Genomic DNA, 17,197 nt, shown 5'->3' on the forward strand with positions numbered 1-17,197 from the left:
ATATTAGTACGGTAAGGGTTAAAATATAACAAACTTTTTCTGAAATATAATATTTTTAGGATATGGTAAAACATACTCTTTTGTCAATTAAATGTCTTCATGAAATATTTTAATACTGTTCCCATGTTAAAAGTTTAAAATTTTTTGGCTTTGAATTTTTTTCAAAATATGATTGAATACGAGTTACCTACTTTTTATTGTAATGAATTCTTAATTTTTAATATTAAATAGTTAAAATTAATTAATTTTGAACAAACAAAAGTTGTCTTTTTAAAACAAAATTTTTTATAATTGAATAAAAAGTATATATGTCTGGCTATTTATCTATGTTTTTGTGAATTTTAATTCAATAAATTATTATCTATTAAATTAAAATTTAATTACTATTTATCAAATTGCGTAATTAGAAAAACTATAATTTTTAATATTAAATGTTTATATAGCAATAAGGCCGTTTAAATTTACACGAAAAAAATATTAATTAAACCAATATTAAGTCAATAATAAATAAATTAAGTTAATATCAAATGAACATATTTATTATATTAATGCATTTAAGTTGAAAGATAAAATCTCTTATATATAATAAATCATAATAAAGCACAAATATATGTATAAATTTTAAAAACGTAAAAGAAGTATCGATATAACTTATCAAGATATTTCATATATTAGAGAGGGAGAGAGAGAGATTTTTTGTTTGAAATATTTTAGGAAGTAGAAGACCAAGTATTTTACCAGTACCAGATATGTTGACAAGCTCAACGTTACATCTCCCTGGTCAAGAATCCTTAGACCACGAAGCTGACGAGTCGGAAGATGAAATGGATGATGATGTTCCTTGGAGATCGCCAAGTGAGAAGATCGCGTAAGTATTTTGTCTTTTTCTCGACTTCCATCGTAATACATTATATCAAAGGATATCCATACTGCAGCACGAAGAATAGCTTATTGAGAAATAAATCGGGAAGAGAAAATTATTAGCAGGAATTTTTGTCTTTTCTTCTCTTCTTCCGAATTGTTTAATATACGTTATGAATATATCGACTTTAAGCACAATTGCAAAATTTTCTAAGGACAAACAATTTTGCACTTTGTCTCGCACACCTGCATGATACGGTCTTGTGCAACGGATTTTTTTATTTATGTGCATTATAAACGTATTTCTTATACTTATGCATATTGTATGTATTTTATAATTTTTGTATCTACACACTATTAATACATCTAAAAATAAATAACTCTTTAAAGATAAATTTGAAATTTTCGAAATTGAATAAATAAATAAATAATAATTTAATTAATGTCATAATAATTTAATTAAGAATATTAATTTGTACTCTTATTATAAAATAATTCTTGATTTATTTTTATAAACTTCTTTAAAAAAGAACAAAAAGTGAAATTGATTATATTTTATTCTTATAAGTTACGGTATCATACATATCATAGATCAAATTAGATAAAGATATATTAAAGTACTTTTGTACGCATTCACTTTTCTGATACAATTTATATATTTTTAAACATATATATTGATGTTTTATTTTGTGCATAAATTAATTCTTGGCACTTAAAATTCTATTCATCAGACTTGAATTGGATTTCTTTCTTAGTGGATCTTTTATCGAAATTATCATGCAAAATTAATAAAAAAAGAGAGAAAATAGCCGCACAATATTTTATCTATTAGAAATCATTTTATTTACATTTTCTTTAAACTTAATAAGTAAAATTCTCATAAAAATAATAACATATTTTTTACCAATTTTTTTAATTCTAAAAAACCTCTGCTGAAGATTACGTTGAAGATGAGGTCAGTCATCATCACTCATATTTTTCTGAAAAAAAAACCGTGCAACTATACGACTCGACATGTTTTTAATTTAATGACATCATTAGTGTTAAAACGCGGACGCGTCAGGAGCCATTGTAACGTTAATTCTGTGCCATCGAAAAAGAGGGTACTTACATAGGTATTCCGGGAGTTATATGAATATGCTGTGTACCTCTTGGCTCTTCACAATATGCTTTCATCTTTATCTTACGTTCTCTCGACATTATATGATCATGTCAGCAAGTTAGTGTTAGTTCGCGTGGGCGTAAGTGCTAACAGTGTAGTGAAATGACCTATATTTGCACCCTCTAACTTTTATGCAATAAGCAGAAATGGTTTCAATTAGAAAATACGAGGGGGTAACCACTAGCTGAAATATTATCCTACAAATGACACGATTTCATTTGATTTCATTTGATTTCACCTGATTACAAATAATTTTTATTCACTACAATAAAATTACTTATAGTAAAATATATGATTTTATTTAATATTATAACAATTTCTTGTGGTTGCATATATGTAATTATCGGATTATACATAGAGATTTCATATGAATTTTATAATGATTTCGAGGACTCTGTCCCACGATTACATTAAGTGGTTAACCCCTCGAGAAAATATTGTTCCATTAGTTCGAATCTGAAATTTTATAGATTAACTTATATATATAATTATCAAAATTTTTATAGTAATTATCAAAAATTGTACAATATATTATTAAAATCTTAATTAATCTCAATTTCACAATTAAATCTTAATTAAATCTTAATTTAAAAATTTAGGACGTGTAAATAATCATTACATATGTCATTTATTCTGTTATTACCTCTAATAAGCCTGTATTTACTCATAAACATAAACCTTATCCATTTTGAATATTCTAATATTTTAGTACGGATTCCGTTTTATTATAACGTGTTTATAATAATAAAATAATTAAAAATTTGTTTCCTTAATTATCAATTATGAATTTTCAATTTATTGCAGAAAATATTACAATTATCATGTCTATATACCTAAATATCTATAAATTATTTTAAAGCATTTATGGAAAGTTTTAACATTAATTATGAGTATCAAATATATTTACAATAAAATTTTATCTTAAATTTTGATAAAAATTTACTTAGAATTGACATTGTAATTAATTGATAATTTATTTTTATCTTCTAATTTTTATTTTATGTGTCTCCTTTTTAATTATGAAAAAACTTTCTTTATAATAATTAATATTATGTGCCTGTTGTACAAATAAAGAGTACGCGTTTCCTAAAATTTTATGTGAATAATGAAGAATATTAAAATATGTGTTTATGTGCGTGTATTTTGTCATTTATATATAAAATGCTAGAAGTAGATAAGAAGTATTTTCGGACTTTCGAATAAACACAGGCTTATTAGAGATGATAGGATAAATGATATGTACAGGATTTATTTTCTCTAACTTGAGAATCTGAAATATATTTGTTTTTAATAATACAACAAAATATCTCTCTCAAAGGAAAAATTATTCGTTCAGAAAGAGTAAAAGTTATAATAAGCAAAAAGTTCTTTTCGCAGTTATATTTTTTTGAGATTTCGAGATTATTGCCATTTTTTTAAATAAAATTTTTACATAATATGATTTCTCTATTTATTATGCATATAAAAACATTAAGGTAATTATTTTAAAAAATTAATAATTTAGTGATATATCAATGACACGTAAATCGTATACGTGTTCCTATTGAATCGTAATACAGATGACTGTTTTAGAATCCTCTTAGGCTAATTCTACAATGTGCTTTTTGTTTCCTGTTTCTTGCTGTTTGTCTCTTGCCTTCTTCATCAAAAAGGCAAGAGACAAACAGAGACAAACAGCAAGAAACAGGAAACAAAAAACACATTGTAGAATTAGCCTCAATATCGCGATAATCTGAAAAAATATGATTTAAAGAAAAATTTTGCTTATCATAATATTTACCCTTTCAAAACAAACAATTTTTCCTTTTAATATTTTGTCATATCATAAAAAACAACACAGCCATTTTAAATGTTCGAGTAAAAAAAACACCTGTGCGCAAATTATTTACGCGGTCATCGTAAATTTTTTAAATTAAGATTTTAATGGCTTTAATATTTCTTATTTTAATAGTCTTAAGTAGCATTAGTGCTATGCCTATATAGCTAGCAGTAAAAATGATCTCTGATATCTCTCCATAGTTAAGAAAATTTGGAATGTGTTTTTGTGCAAAACAATATAGAATTTCGAAGTAGGTCCCCAGAGTTAGATCCAAATATGAATTTTGTTTGTTACAATTTTTATTATTTTATATTTTTTATTCATCTTTCTGATTGTGAGAAGTGTAAAGTACTGAACATGATAGATCAGATGGTTTTATGCGCAACACGAATGTTTTGTCGCACTGCAGTTTATATTCATCTTTGATCGATTAAGTATAATCGTGCAAATCAATGGTCAATGTATCCTGTCTCAATGTCTCTCAATGCCTGTTTCACTAACGGCACCGGACGGTGCCGTTGAATTGCTGCTCGATGCTGTCCTGCCTGACACCTTATATGTCCTCATGGATGTTTTCGATGTCTTCCTTCTTGCATCGTCCTTGTGCACTGCCGTCTTGCCGCACGACTTCTGTCCAGCAGCTTCAAAGGGTGAGTCTCTTACTTAACGCTTTTACACGTCTCTATTTGATTTGCTTATTTATTTATTAAAATATATTTTATTTGTTGTAATTTTACTTATTATAATATAGTTTATGTACATAGTATGTCTTACATAATTTAGAGATTTGCTCGTTAAAGTGGTGTCGTAAGTATATATCGGAAACTAACAGTATTTCGATGTCAAGAGAAGACACTGTTGTAATAATTCTACAATTATAATATACGTACATGTTATACATATGCAGTTTTTTTAAACTACACTGACCCGGTATAAATCAAATTTTAATATTTTAAATGTTTATTAATTACATATCGCACAAGCCATGTATAAAAATTATATAATATCAAATCCGCAATAAAATACAATTAATAACAATATATGTTAATTCAGGATGATAAATAATTTTAATTTTGTTGTTATTTAAAAAATAAATTAATAACGATTAAAAATAAAAATTAAAGTTCTACACTAAACTTGTATTTACAATCGTTAATTTTATCATAAAAAATTCCTAAATATTTTTAATGTAATTAATCATGAATATAAATAACTTTAGTATATAATTTACAAACACAATAACATTATGAGCGTGATAAATGCTTCCGGTCAAACATGACACTATCTCAATATTGAACTATTTATAGTTTGGATCGCGTGACATGAAGATACTCAAGAAATCCGAGAGTATAGTGTAAACCGACTTGCACCCTTTCATCTCTTTAAAATGACTTTACCTTCAACTTTCAAGGAACTGAAAACCAATAAATAACGTTCGAGAGAGTCGAACTCTTTTCATGGAAGATCTACATATTTTTACGTATATTTTATAGAAAAATAACTTTATTATACATATATTGGTTAAATATATTAATACAAAACATAAAAAAAATTAACTTAATTTCCATTCTGTGACTCTTAATGATAGTTCGGTATCGTTATGTTGTTGCACAGCTTCTTTGCCATATTCATATGACATTTGCATAACAAGTATATCGACATTGTCATTAAGAATTACAGAATACAGTCGGAATACATTCGAGATCTGTTCTTTTTATATATTAATAATACGTCTTTCTCCAAATATCGCTGGGTCGTTTCAAGCAACATTTGGCTCTTAACAACAGGCGCATGGTGCCGAAATTTAGCATCTTACGCAGGGCCAATTGAAGCGAAATAATCAAATTTTAACAATATTGCAGGATTGTCAAGGGATTTCCACCAGTTTCACCTTTCATTGGAGTCTCGCCAACCTTGTGTTATCTTCTTAAAGAAAAGAAGCCTCTCTGTTGCCTTCAGCTGGCTCAGGTATGTATAGCACTGCAGACGATTGAAAAGTAAAAATAAATTTTAAAAATTATATATAGAATTTTAACGATTTCTTACAGTCATAATTTTTTTTTCTGTTTTATTAGGTGTGTCAGCATTGCAGTTATAGAAACGCCAAAGAATATAACTGGCAGAACAAGACCATTATATTGGCAGCGGATTATGCTAGTAATGGAATTTATAACTTTATAATACCACTGAGGGCACATTTTAGGTATTTATTGCATTATTAATGTATAATTGTTTATTGATAAACATTACAGTTTGTATTGTACACTAAACTCCATAAAATGTTTCCGTATATTAAGCAGAAATTTATGTTACTTCACAATTATATTAATACTTTGATTTAAAATATCTCAAATATTTTAAATCAAATTATTAATGCAAGAGTTATTAAAAGCCAATTTTAACGAGTTAAAGCCATTTATAATTAACTGTATTTTTAATATAAAATGTATTTTAAGATCTTTCACATACATTTTCGTATATATATATTTTTCTAAACATTTTTTAAATTATACATTTAATAATTATATTTTAAATATTTTTAAAATCACATATGATTTTAAAGACAACATAGATCACAATCACAGAGAATGTTGTTTTTTGCTAAATACTGTTAAGTATTTTGTATTACCAATTAAGAATAATCGCATATTTATTAAAAGGAATATCGAATGAAGGGAATACTGTAACATTGGTTAATTGATATAAATAGATATGAGAAAGAGCGGTCAATTAATAAACAGGAACATTTGCCAGGTCGAAAACATCATTAAATCCGATCATCCTTTTGCTGGAGAGAAAACCGGAAATCGCATTTCTCGATGCAGTGTCCTACTTTCCATTGGTCTATTGGATGCGCGGTTCTATCGACTGTTTAGATGATCTTCTCCGAGCTGGTATTACTTTGGCGGAAAACGTCGTAGTCGTAAACAAAGAACTCAACAATTCCGCCGAGGAGGATACCCTGGCTGATTGTAATACGATTGTTGCAGTGCAGACTATGTTCAAGTGAGCGCTTACACGATATGTCTTGCAAAGACGAAAATTATTCGTGAGAAAATATTTCAACTATAATTCATAACTTTAGTTCCGATTATTAATAACTTAAGTTGCAAAAGAAAATTGTATTGCTATTTATTAATTTAAAATAAATTATTTTTTTATATAATACATATATGTTCTACTCTCTAAATATACTAAATATAATATCTTTAAATAAACAGATTGTTTTGATGTCTACTTATAATGATGTAAAGATAAAATAATGTTTACAATATATAATTACATAAATTGAAATTATAAAAATTAGTAGATTAAATAGGAAAATTAAGATATATTTTCATAGTGTAACGATAAATATAGTTAAAGAGACTGTTAATAAAATTATGTATTACATTCTCACTTTTTATGAGATTATTTTCTCTTTTTTTGATAGATTCTTCCCAAGCATAAAGAGCATAACAGAGTTGTCCCAGTCGAGCAATATGCGTTTCATGCAGTTTCGGGCACACGACAAGTACGCTTTGCATCTCAGCAAAATGGAAAAGGTACTCCTCAGTGCTACTACCGATGACAACTCTGATGAGCCTCCGATGGGCTCCCCGGTAACACGATATCACTCATTCTCCAACCTCTGATTGATTGATTGTTGAATTGATTGATCGATTGACTGCTATAACATATCTAATGTTATCGTCGCTCTCGTATTAATATTCACGACATACCTGATCCAAAAATATTATATCAATCATAAAATTAATACTTTGCATAATCCGATGCTAACCTGTTTATCAATATCGATAAAAAATTGTAACAAAAAATGTTTTTATAGTTGGAACTTAAAAATTTATTTCTTCTTTGTCCTACTTTGCTGTTTTCCGGCATGGCTTTTATACAAATCTAATTTCGGTGGATATAGCGTTCGAGGTTGCGGCAAACTTAAAAGGACGCTTCCTAAGATTTGCGATCACCGGCCTCGTAAAGCCATGCCGTTGGAAGCGGGAAGAAATTACGAGAGTAAAGTCGCTCTGCGCGGAAATCACTTTGCTCTAAGTGCTGCTTTCCGCATCCACCCTCGTCGTACCGCTTGTCAACTTTACCGATGCCATCGCATCTTTACTTTATTCTTTGGTTCGCGATATACACGAAAGAATCCAAGATAAAATTTTTTTTAATAAAATTCTAAAGAGAATAAACCGTAGGGATAATTATGTTATATCTGGCGTCTAGTATCATTTTCCAGTTTCTTTAAATTGGTCATTATATGAACATTATTTCGTACAAAATAAATTTTTTCAAATAAATATGTAGATTACTGGAAGAAATGTTTAATCTTTATATTAATTATGATTAATTATGAATTGATTATATATACATACAATCAAAATAATATAAGTCGATTATAAATAATCATTTTTAAGTATGTACATATATTAATTAGAAGTATACTCAATAGTAAATTTTTTCAATATTAATTTTTTTAAATTACCTTATTTTAAGTAACAACTTATTTTTAACGTTTTATTTATTTATGATATTAATATGTGGTTTAGGATTTACAATAGTAAATTTTAAGATAGAGAAATTTTTTAATAATTATTATTTTATGAAATATTTTACAAGAGCGATGAAAACATAAAAAACATTGATAACTTTATGAACATTTTAAAAGTAGTCGCTTATGAACTTATACATAGGTATCGATGCATGAGTCATAATTAATTGATGATCTCTTGTATTGTCCCTTGTTAGTGCCCCATTGCGCTCAGTATATCAATAGCTATTCTTTAGTACACATATATTAATATTAAATTAAATGTTATAACATGGTAACACATGTCTTGAAATTGATGCTAAATAGATTAGAATCCTTGAAAATATCATAAACTTCTTTTTTCTGCACAAATATATACATATATTATTTTATTTTTCTGCATTATATCCAAAGCATGACATATTCAATTAACTCGTATTACCTGGTATTTTTTATATATACATTGAGAGTCATGCAAGATAAGTGACACGCGTAATCATTCAAAAATTGTAATGTAATTCCAACAATATTGCAGTAAACTTTGCATATTTTTATTTCACTATCTTTTATAGCTATTTACAGTAGCGATAAGGGTAGCTTTGGCCCATTTTTACAAATATTTTAAAATAATCTCATTATTTTGTTTTATCCAAATTTTCTTTATTTACAAATGAAATATAAGAAACTTCAACGTATCATTTCTCGCTTTTGATGACGTCAAGATTCAATATGGCCGCGGTGACTAATCTGGATCCTTAAGCTAATTATGTTAATATTAATATAAATCTTAAAACGTTACATATTAGTTTTGCAAGTTAAAAATTCCACATTAATCTTGGGAATATTCTTTCGTTTTTTTTTTGTTTGATATGTCGCACTATGCGATTCGTCTCTTAATCTTTTAATTTATATTCTTTTGTATGAAGAGAAAAAAGTTGTAGATTATTTATGTGACATCATTTTCATGCTGCATTGCATGATGCGATGCGATGTACCGGATATTCGAAAATGTACAATATTTAAAATATTGGTTTTTATTATAATGTATACAGATATTAAGGTCAATCACAAATTTCAATATTTCGGATTTAATTGGAATTATTAAAAGAAAAAATGAAAAAATTAAATTCTATCCAATATTATAAATCGAGTACATTTTGTGTAATCCTTGGATGGTATCATGCATCGTGTTGAATAACAGATTTTTTTTATTTGATACACTCTTTAATGATATGTTATAGATAGCTAGATTAATGTTGATTAATTTTTTTAAATTATCTTATTTTAAGTAACAACTTATTTTTAACGTTTTATTTATTTATGATATTAATATGTGGTTTAGGATTGACAATTCTTATTGCTTGCGTTTGTTTGCTAGAAATATTCATTGGAGCACTTAAAAATTGATATTGTTTGCCTGATTGAAAATGTTGACACACTCGGGGCGTATTTAAATGAGAAGAGAGAAATATTTGTATACGGGGAGACCCGGGAGATGTGTGAGAGTTCATAACAAATTTTAGGAGCGATTGAATGCAGTAATCGGGATATTATTTATAAATATGTAAATAAAATCAATGAATGGTAATGTTTACAGAGAGAAAAGGAAAGAGGATCTCACATATCGTATATGTTCCGACTACCGTTCGCCGCTGGCAGTGTCTTCAGCGCTTCGATGTTAGATACTTTGCTTTACCAAGCGTTCGTTAAGGATTACGTAATAACATTCGTAAGGCTCTTATTGGGAGTAGATCAAGCGCCAGGATCTGGATTTCTTACATCGGTAAGTAATTATTTAAAATATATTATGTTAGTAGGAAATCTGCAAATCTGATCAACATATATTTAATTCCTTCATATTAGTTAATTTCTTGGATATACAGAATGTCTTATTTTAACTTTCACGGAAAAATGTCTCAGACAAAGCTACACAGCCTGATAAGGCATAATTTATTTTCATTTGACAACCCTAAAAAAATTAATCCTTTTAAATTATGACAATTTTGATAAGTTTTTTTAAATTACCCTTTTTGTGTTGTGACAATTTTGATAATGTTTTTGTGAATCAATTAGTTCACTTTTGATTATTGATAGGGTAATGTTTATTCAATTTATTTATGGTAATAACTCGAGAATCATTTTTTGAATTGTGTTACTTTTGAAGTAAAGGATATATAGGAATTATAAGGAGTTATGAATACATTTATAAAGCATTATAAAGAATATTCTATAATACTTGATTATTTATATTATTGGGGAATATAATGGAAACAATTGCAGATGCGCATAACGAAGGATGACATGTGGATAAGAACATACGGCAGATTATATCAAAAACTTTGTTCGACCACCTGCGAAATTCCAATTGGAATATACAGAACGCAAGATACTACTGTATCTGACTCCTCGCACGTAAGTGTAATTTTAAATTTCTCATCTAGAAAGAAATATAGTCGAAGTAGAATTTGTTACTTGTATTTTCTAAAAACAGGAAAATTCTTTGAATGGCGGCTGTGAGTAGCGCATGGTTGTGCTCTCGCTCCTTCTTTTGATTTCGTTTCCTGCCCCATTTCTTCTCGTGGCATTTCTCGGCCTATTCCTACCGCGCATAAATAACGAACCGGAATCGTTGCATCTTGTCGAACTTTCATAGCACGTTTATCTCCCTAATTCATTGGTCTTTGCGTCTTTGACATGCATCGTATTAGATTTAGTGTGCTCGATTGCATACAGCTTTCGTTTAAACTCTGACATATAAAATGCAGTAAGAAAATAATAGAATTTTAATTAATAGTTATATTTTGATATATATATGAACTTTAGTGTATGCTTTGATAGATAAAATTCTTCTACTAAAGCAAAGACGATAGGCCGTTCAAACACAATTCGTCTAACAAATACATAGCGCTTGTGTTTTCGAGCGTTAATGTCCTCAGCGAGAAGCACTTCGATGGAAGAAATCGAGCGGGCGATCGATTTAATCGAGCCACAGCAACATGCTGTACTCGGACGCGAAACACGGCCGCGACGCTATACGAAATCGCAGCATTGTAGATGCGCTATCATTAGTAAGGGTAGAATTGCTTGTCGTTTTAACAGGGCGACTCAGATGCGGAAAGCGACGCCGGCGTCGGTGTGACGTACAAGGTGCGTCATTCGGCGGCAGCTTCGTGCCTTGCAAATTGCGGTACCCGTGACAAGGGTGCATCTGCTGTGAGTAAAACGTCGACGTGGTGGCTGTTCTTTCTTTCTGATTGTTGTATAAACCTACTTCTATCTTATTCTCCATTCTCACCTCTATCTCACTACCGCTCTGCCTCTTCATACCTTTCTCTTTCTCTCTTCTTCTTCCTCATTCACACTCTCTCTGATGGACGTCCAGACTCGTCTGCCGCAGCACAGCAGCGCATGTGAAACGTATCCCCGAGATTGATTATACACACGTCAGGAATTTTTGATCGTCTTCGCGAAGCCAAAGATGTTCTTATCTGTTATATAGATTTAAGATCGATTGTGGCGTTCAGAGCCGATATCGAGAAGGTGGCTGTAACAGTGAAATAGTAACAGTTTTTGTAATATCATAAAAGCCGCGCGCGTTAAGCCACTTGTTGCATATGAAAAGATAAATATGCACATATTTGTCAATTTGAATTTATTATACGTTTGATAGTTTACATGTAAATATTAACCGGTTTCTCGACAAATTTATAAACCTATTTTTATAACGAACAATAATCACAACAAGATTGCATTAAAAAGTATTACAAAGTTTCTTATTTGCATTACAATGTCCTATAAAAAACTGCAATTCTTTACTTTATCCTGCACTTTATCAAGAGCACGTAATCTCGAGTGCACAATGCTGCACTATTTTATCATTATTTTATTATACAAAATTATGAAAAAAGATAAGGTGGAATAATCAATGTATTATTTAGGCCACCTCATTGATATATTATCGATCGTCACATCAAAATACTTGTTTCAGTACACAAGCGCAGATTTATATTAATACTTTATATCTTTTTCATATACTGCCAGTATTCGGTGAGTCTTGGCGACGAGGCACGCGACAATCATGCGCAGCAGATCGAACGGGCGGAGATTGCTAACTTGGTGCGTTCACGGATGGAATCGCTAAACCTCCCGGTTGCCGACTATGACGATGTATCGGAGAAGCGTAATAGTCTGTCCTATGTGATTATCAATCCAAGCTGCGATCTAAAACTCGAAGAAGGTGACATTGTCTATTTGGTGCGACCCAGCCCGTTCTCCGCACAGAAGACCTTCGAACGACACAACTCCCGCCGCAAGAGCAACATCAGTTTCTGTTCGGCGCAGCTAGTATCGCAAATGAGCGCAGCAGTTGCGGCAGCAGGTCTGCAGACCGGCGGACCGGGTAGTCGTCGCGGTTCCAGTATAGGTTTAGCCAGGGCGCCACCTTTAGGCACAACCAAGTCAAATTCACTGTCTTTACCAGATAGTCCTACAGTGGCTGGCACTCTGCGCGGTCGTTCAAATTCATTGAGGGTGGTCGACGATATTCTGCTGCGACGCAGTAATTCTCTGAGGCAGGGTTTGACGACCAGGAGAAAGAGTAGTTTGGAGGATATCGGCTTGGGTGCGCTTTCACATCCCTCCAATCACAACTCGATCAAGATTGCCTTGAATGGCTCAATTGGTCTGGAGGTGACACCGCCAGAGGAAGGTTCGCAGGCTGGTATCGGAGCTAGCAATACCGGTATTCTCGACGTAGGTCTGCCTTCCATGCCGGAACTTAATGCAGCCTTCGGACCCAGTCTTGGCGCGGGCCTTGGCGGCTCCTTGGGTGGTCTCTACGACCCACCCTCTCTTCAGTGTCCAATGGGTTCGCCCTGCCAATCACCGCAGATGCAGGGTACCACACAAGATCCGCAACATATACAGGGGACAATAGTATGATATAACCTAATGTGGGGACGCAGGCTCTCCGGCGTGGCACGAAATAAGTGGCTGTAGCGTTCCCACATAGCGTTTAATGCTAGGCGACATCAAGAATGACGTCCTTATAATTGTCGATTGTAACAAATCGATAAAGGATATTTTAAAAGCGTATTTCGTGGGACTGACTAAGCCAGATGGATGAGACGGCTGGAGAGCAAGGTGTTTCGATGAAATTGACCACATCAGACTAGTGACTATTGCGAGTATTAGAAGATATATTTTGCAATAGGTAAAGTAAAGTTGGGATGAGATTATTTTGACAAATTTAACTCAGTTCTAACTCTCTTAGAATTAATTTATGTATTATAGTCTTCATAGTTCTCAAATGTAAATACATAAATTTAATAACTTTTATTGCAAGTAAATAATTCACAGATTATTAATGCAGTTCGTTGTCATTGATATTCAAATTATTTTAATTATCGTTAAGATTTACGAAAATAAATTTTTATAAAATAATGATTGATATTAAACATTGAAATCTTAATTTTAGATTTTGGTATTAATATTGTTAAATTATTCCCAATATATGACAATTCTTTTCGCTTAAAAATGACGCGATTTATGATAATTTGTGGATCTAAACGCAAGTATAATATATCATAACTGTGATCAAATTCATTGGTTTTCTGAAAAACATGTTTTCTATTTATGAAGGGTCTCGTCGGAAATCTCAATGCTATCACGATTATTGATAAAGAATCGCGTCAATCAGAAACCGATATGCGCCCTCTTTATTATTAGAAGGCGATATAAAATTACATTACGAGCTTCATATGTTGTGTTGTATTTTCTTTTTATAATTTATACTAAAGTCTATGGCACACATATAAGCCCATGGCACATATAAAAACGTAAGGCAATAAAACGTAAGCAGCAAGGAAATCGTAACATTGGATTCGCTACTAGCCTTATGGTCTTTGTGATTGGTCAATTTACTTACAGCTTACGTCTCACTATCTTACGTTTTTGTATGTGCTATAGGTTTAATAGCAGCTACGTTTTGCTCTCTAGGTCGCCTTTAGCGAATTAACATTCGCGTCTACGACATTCATCGGACAGTAACTCGTATAAAATTAGTGCACGAAATGACACTTAAAAACGCTTTATATGACGGTTGACAAGCATATATTTTTAATCATTTGCAATCTGAACATACAATACAAATTACTACGAATTGACATAATTTCCTGAATTGTGGGAGATTTGAAAAACACTTTGTTTAAATATGAAATGTAACAAAAATTGCTGTAAATCTTATTTATTTTCGACAATTTTCTTTTAATCGAGATAGAGAGAAAAAATTAGATTTTTTATTAAATGTTAATCTTTTAACTAATAATTGTCACAATTACAATTAATAATTTAAAATCAAATCATAATTTATAATAAATGCTTGTCCGTCATCTATTTCATACATTCTCAAGATGCAATTACCGAGATAGAGAGAGTATACAACATGAATCTTCTATAATGTATTTCTCGATTCTTATCTAACATTGCGCTCAGCGATCGAGCGTGAATAATTTTATAATAGAAAGAAAATTTACGGCGAGAAAGAGTCTATTATATACATATATCATAGAAATATGCTGTATGACCACATTTTAATCATATCACGCGAGAGTGCCGCTCACGCGGAAGTCATCATTATATCCTATATAAATAAGAAGAAGAGTATTTTAGAAAGATTTAAGTGCTTAGAACATGCGCGTATATTATCACTTTTCGCGCGGAGACTAATAAATCGTCAATGAATTTTAATGTCAAATCGCAGGACGATTGTCGACCTTCATGACGACGCCGAGATGTACGGTCGATATTTTAAATAATATAGACAAGAATCGTACCGTATTAGTATCGTAAAAATTACGATAGACGAAAATCGATCGCAAGTGAATCGTACGAAAACTATTACCTTCTTCTACTTAATTTACTCTCCTATTAGTTTCAGCCTTGATCTGCGTTTCGTGGGTATTATCCCAAGAGTTAATTATCGTTAACGAGTGAGTGACAATTATTCTCGCTTAATAATTCAACAATTTGTTCAATTATTTAGTCAAATTCGAGTGAGTCGTTATTCGCCACTCAAGACAAGTTGCATCGATTGGATTATCTAACTGTGGAGATGATGTGTTTCTGGTTTTTCTCTAGAGTCATATCTTCCAAGTAGTAACTTTGACAGGAAAGAATAATTATAGGATTATAAAAATTTTTTAAATATATGTGTAAAAGATTTCTAAAAAGGTATTTGAAAAATTAATGATAAAGTGTTGCCTGAGGAAGATATGAGTGCATCAGCTAGCCAGATTGGTACAACAGGCTACAATAGATTCTAATCTTTGACGTGACGCCACAATTGTGACGCTCATAGCCAAATGTAATCGTTCGTTGACCAATTTACACTTTTCTTCGACCAATCAAGTTATATTATGGAATACTTGCTTCGATATTACTTTCATTAAGCCTAGTCAATTTAATGCTGTTAAATGCACCGTCAGAAATCTATTTCACAAAACAACTTTCGGATAAATATCCTTTAAATTATTTATTATATTATTTATTTATTGTATTAATTTTTTATATAAACGTTTTAATATATGTATAAAGTAATTTGACGTTTGTAAATAATAATTACATAAAATAATATTAATTATAATAAAAAGTATTGATTTAATATTAAAATAAAAAATTTAATTCATTATTTAATTCTTGCAATTTTATTCATAATTACATAAAATAAATTAAAATAATTTTTTATTATTACCTTTGTAATAAATGCTTTACCTATACAGATAAAACAAGTCATCTACTCGATATGTTACAAAATAATCGGTAATTTAAATTTAATTTGATTATAACAAAAATTAAAAATTAGACATTTTTAAAAGCGCAAATCACAAAATAGAAAACTAAAAAATCGATTTGTGGAATAGATCAACCAAAGTAAATAATTTTTTTAGGCGAAACTGAGACGAGGTGTGAGGCAGGTTTTGAATGCGCTTTGTACAAAATCAAAATGTAAGATAAGTAACATACCATGTCTCTTTTCCCTCAGGCTCGCTTTACACCCATAATTGAAAATATCAGAATTATCGTATCACATTCATTGAATTATCACATTTTCGTCGTTCTATTATTTGATCAAAGCAAAATCGGCCATTTCCAACATTTGGATTCATGGACATTCGTCCATGCATTTGAATCTTCAATTAAATCGTTTTCCTTCACTTTATACCCTCTTTTTCCTTTATTAGCCTTTTATTTTTTTCTCTTTGATTAGCTGAATCTTTTATCGGCGACAGCTAGTAGATTTTTATACGTAAATACCTTATGAACAAATAATTTTTCAGAGAAGAATAGTAAAGAATTTTTTATAGTTAGTAGAAAAGATTTCTGAATTCGGAATATATAAAAAATACAATAATATCGCGATCTTGTCTTAAACAATAATCGATTTAGAGAAACTTGAAAAACAATTTTGTATAATTTTACCGAATATATAACAGAGAAAGGACCGCCCGACTGTAGTAAAATTATTGTTTTGACAATGTTTTTATCTAAAATAGTATTAGTAAAGAGAACAATAAAAATTGCGTGACTTATCACCTTCTATTTCCAATTAAAAATTGATGGCTCAAGTTCTCGAAACTTTTCGCTGAAATTTTCTTTCCTTCCCTTTAAGGAAAAAGTCCACTGAATTGAGATTACATTCAGATAACACAGTGTACCACAGAATCTAAACTTTTTTTGTTTATGTGAAGAAATATCTCGATGGGAAGATTATCATTGTAAAATGGCAGAAATAAATTTAATGTTAAGGATGCGTCGAAAGCGTCCA

General features: G+C 30.4%; 1 protein-coding gene across 1 annotated transcript in view; it reads left to right on the forward strand.

Moving 5' to 3' along the window:
- SLO2 (slowpoke 2) overlaps nt 1-13,591 on the forward strand; it is a 95,367-nt gene extending 81,776 nt beyond the window's left edge. Inside the window, exons 15-23 of the mRNA XM_018505182.1 lie at nt 715-868; nt 5,705-5,810; nt 5,918-6,045; nt 6,597-6,848; nt 7,276-7,444; nt 9,971-10,156; nt 10,654-10,785; nt 11,473-11,586; nt 12,415-13,591. Of these exons, the coding sequence (XP_018360684.1) occupies nt 715-868; nt 5,705-5,810; nt 5,918-6,045; nt 6,597-6,848; nt 7,276-7,444; nt 9,971-10,156; nt 10,654-10,785; nt 11,473-11,586; nt 12,415-13,314 (2,141 nt within the window). The 3' untranslated portion in view covers nt 13,315-13,591. The remainder of the gene's footprint in view (nt 1-714; nt 869-5,704; nt 5,811-5,917; nt 6,046-6,596; nt 6,849-7,275; nt 7,445-9,970; nt 10,157-10,653; nt 10,786-11,472; nt 11,587-12,414) is intronic.
- Nucleotides 13,592-17,197: the final 3,606 nt, after the last annotated feature.

The sequence above is a fragment of the Trachymyrmex cornetzi genome, unplaced genomic scaffold, assembly GCF_001594075.2.
Source record: "Trachymyrmex cornetzi isolate Tcor2-1 unplaced genomic scaffold, Tcor1.1 scaffold200, whole genome shotgun sequence".
Taxonomy (NCBI): domain Eukaryota; kingdom Metazoa; phylum Arthropoda; class Insecta; order Hymenoptera; family Formicidae; genus Trachymyrmex; species Trachymyrmex cornetzi.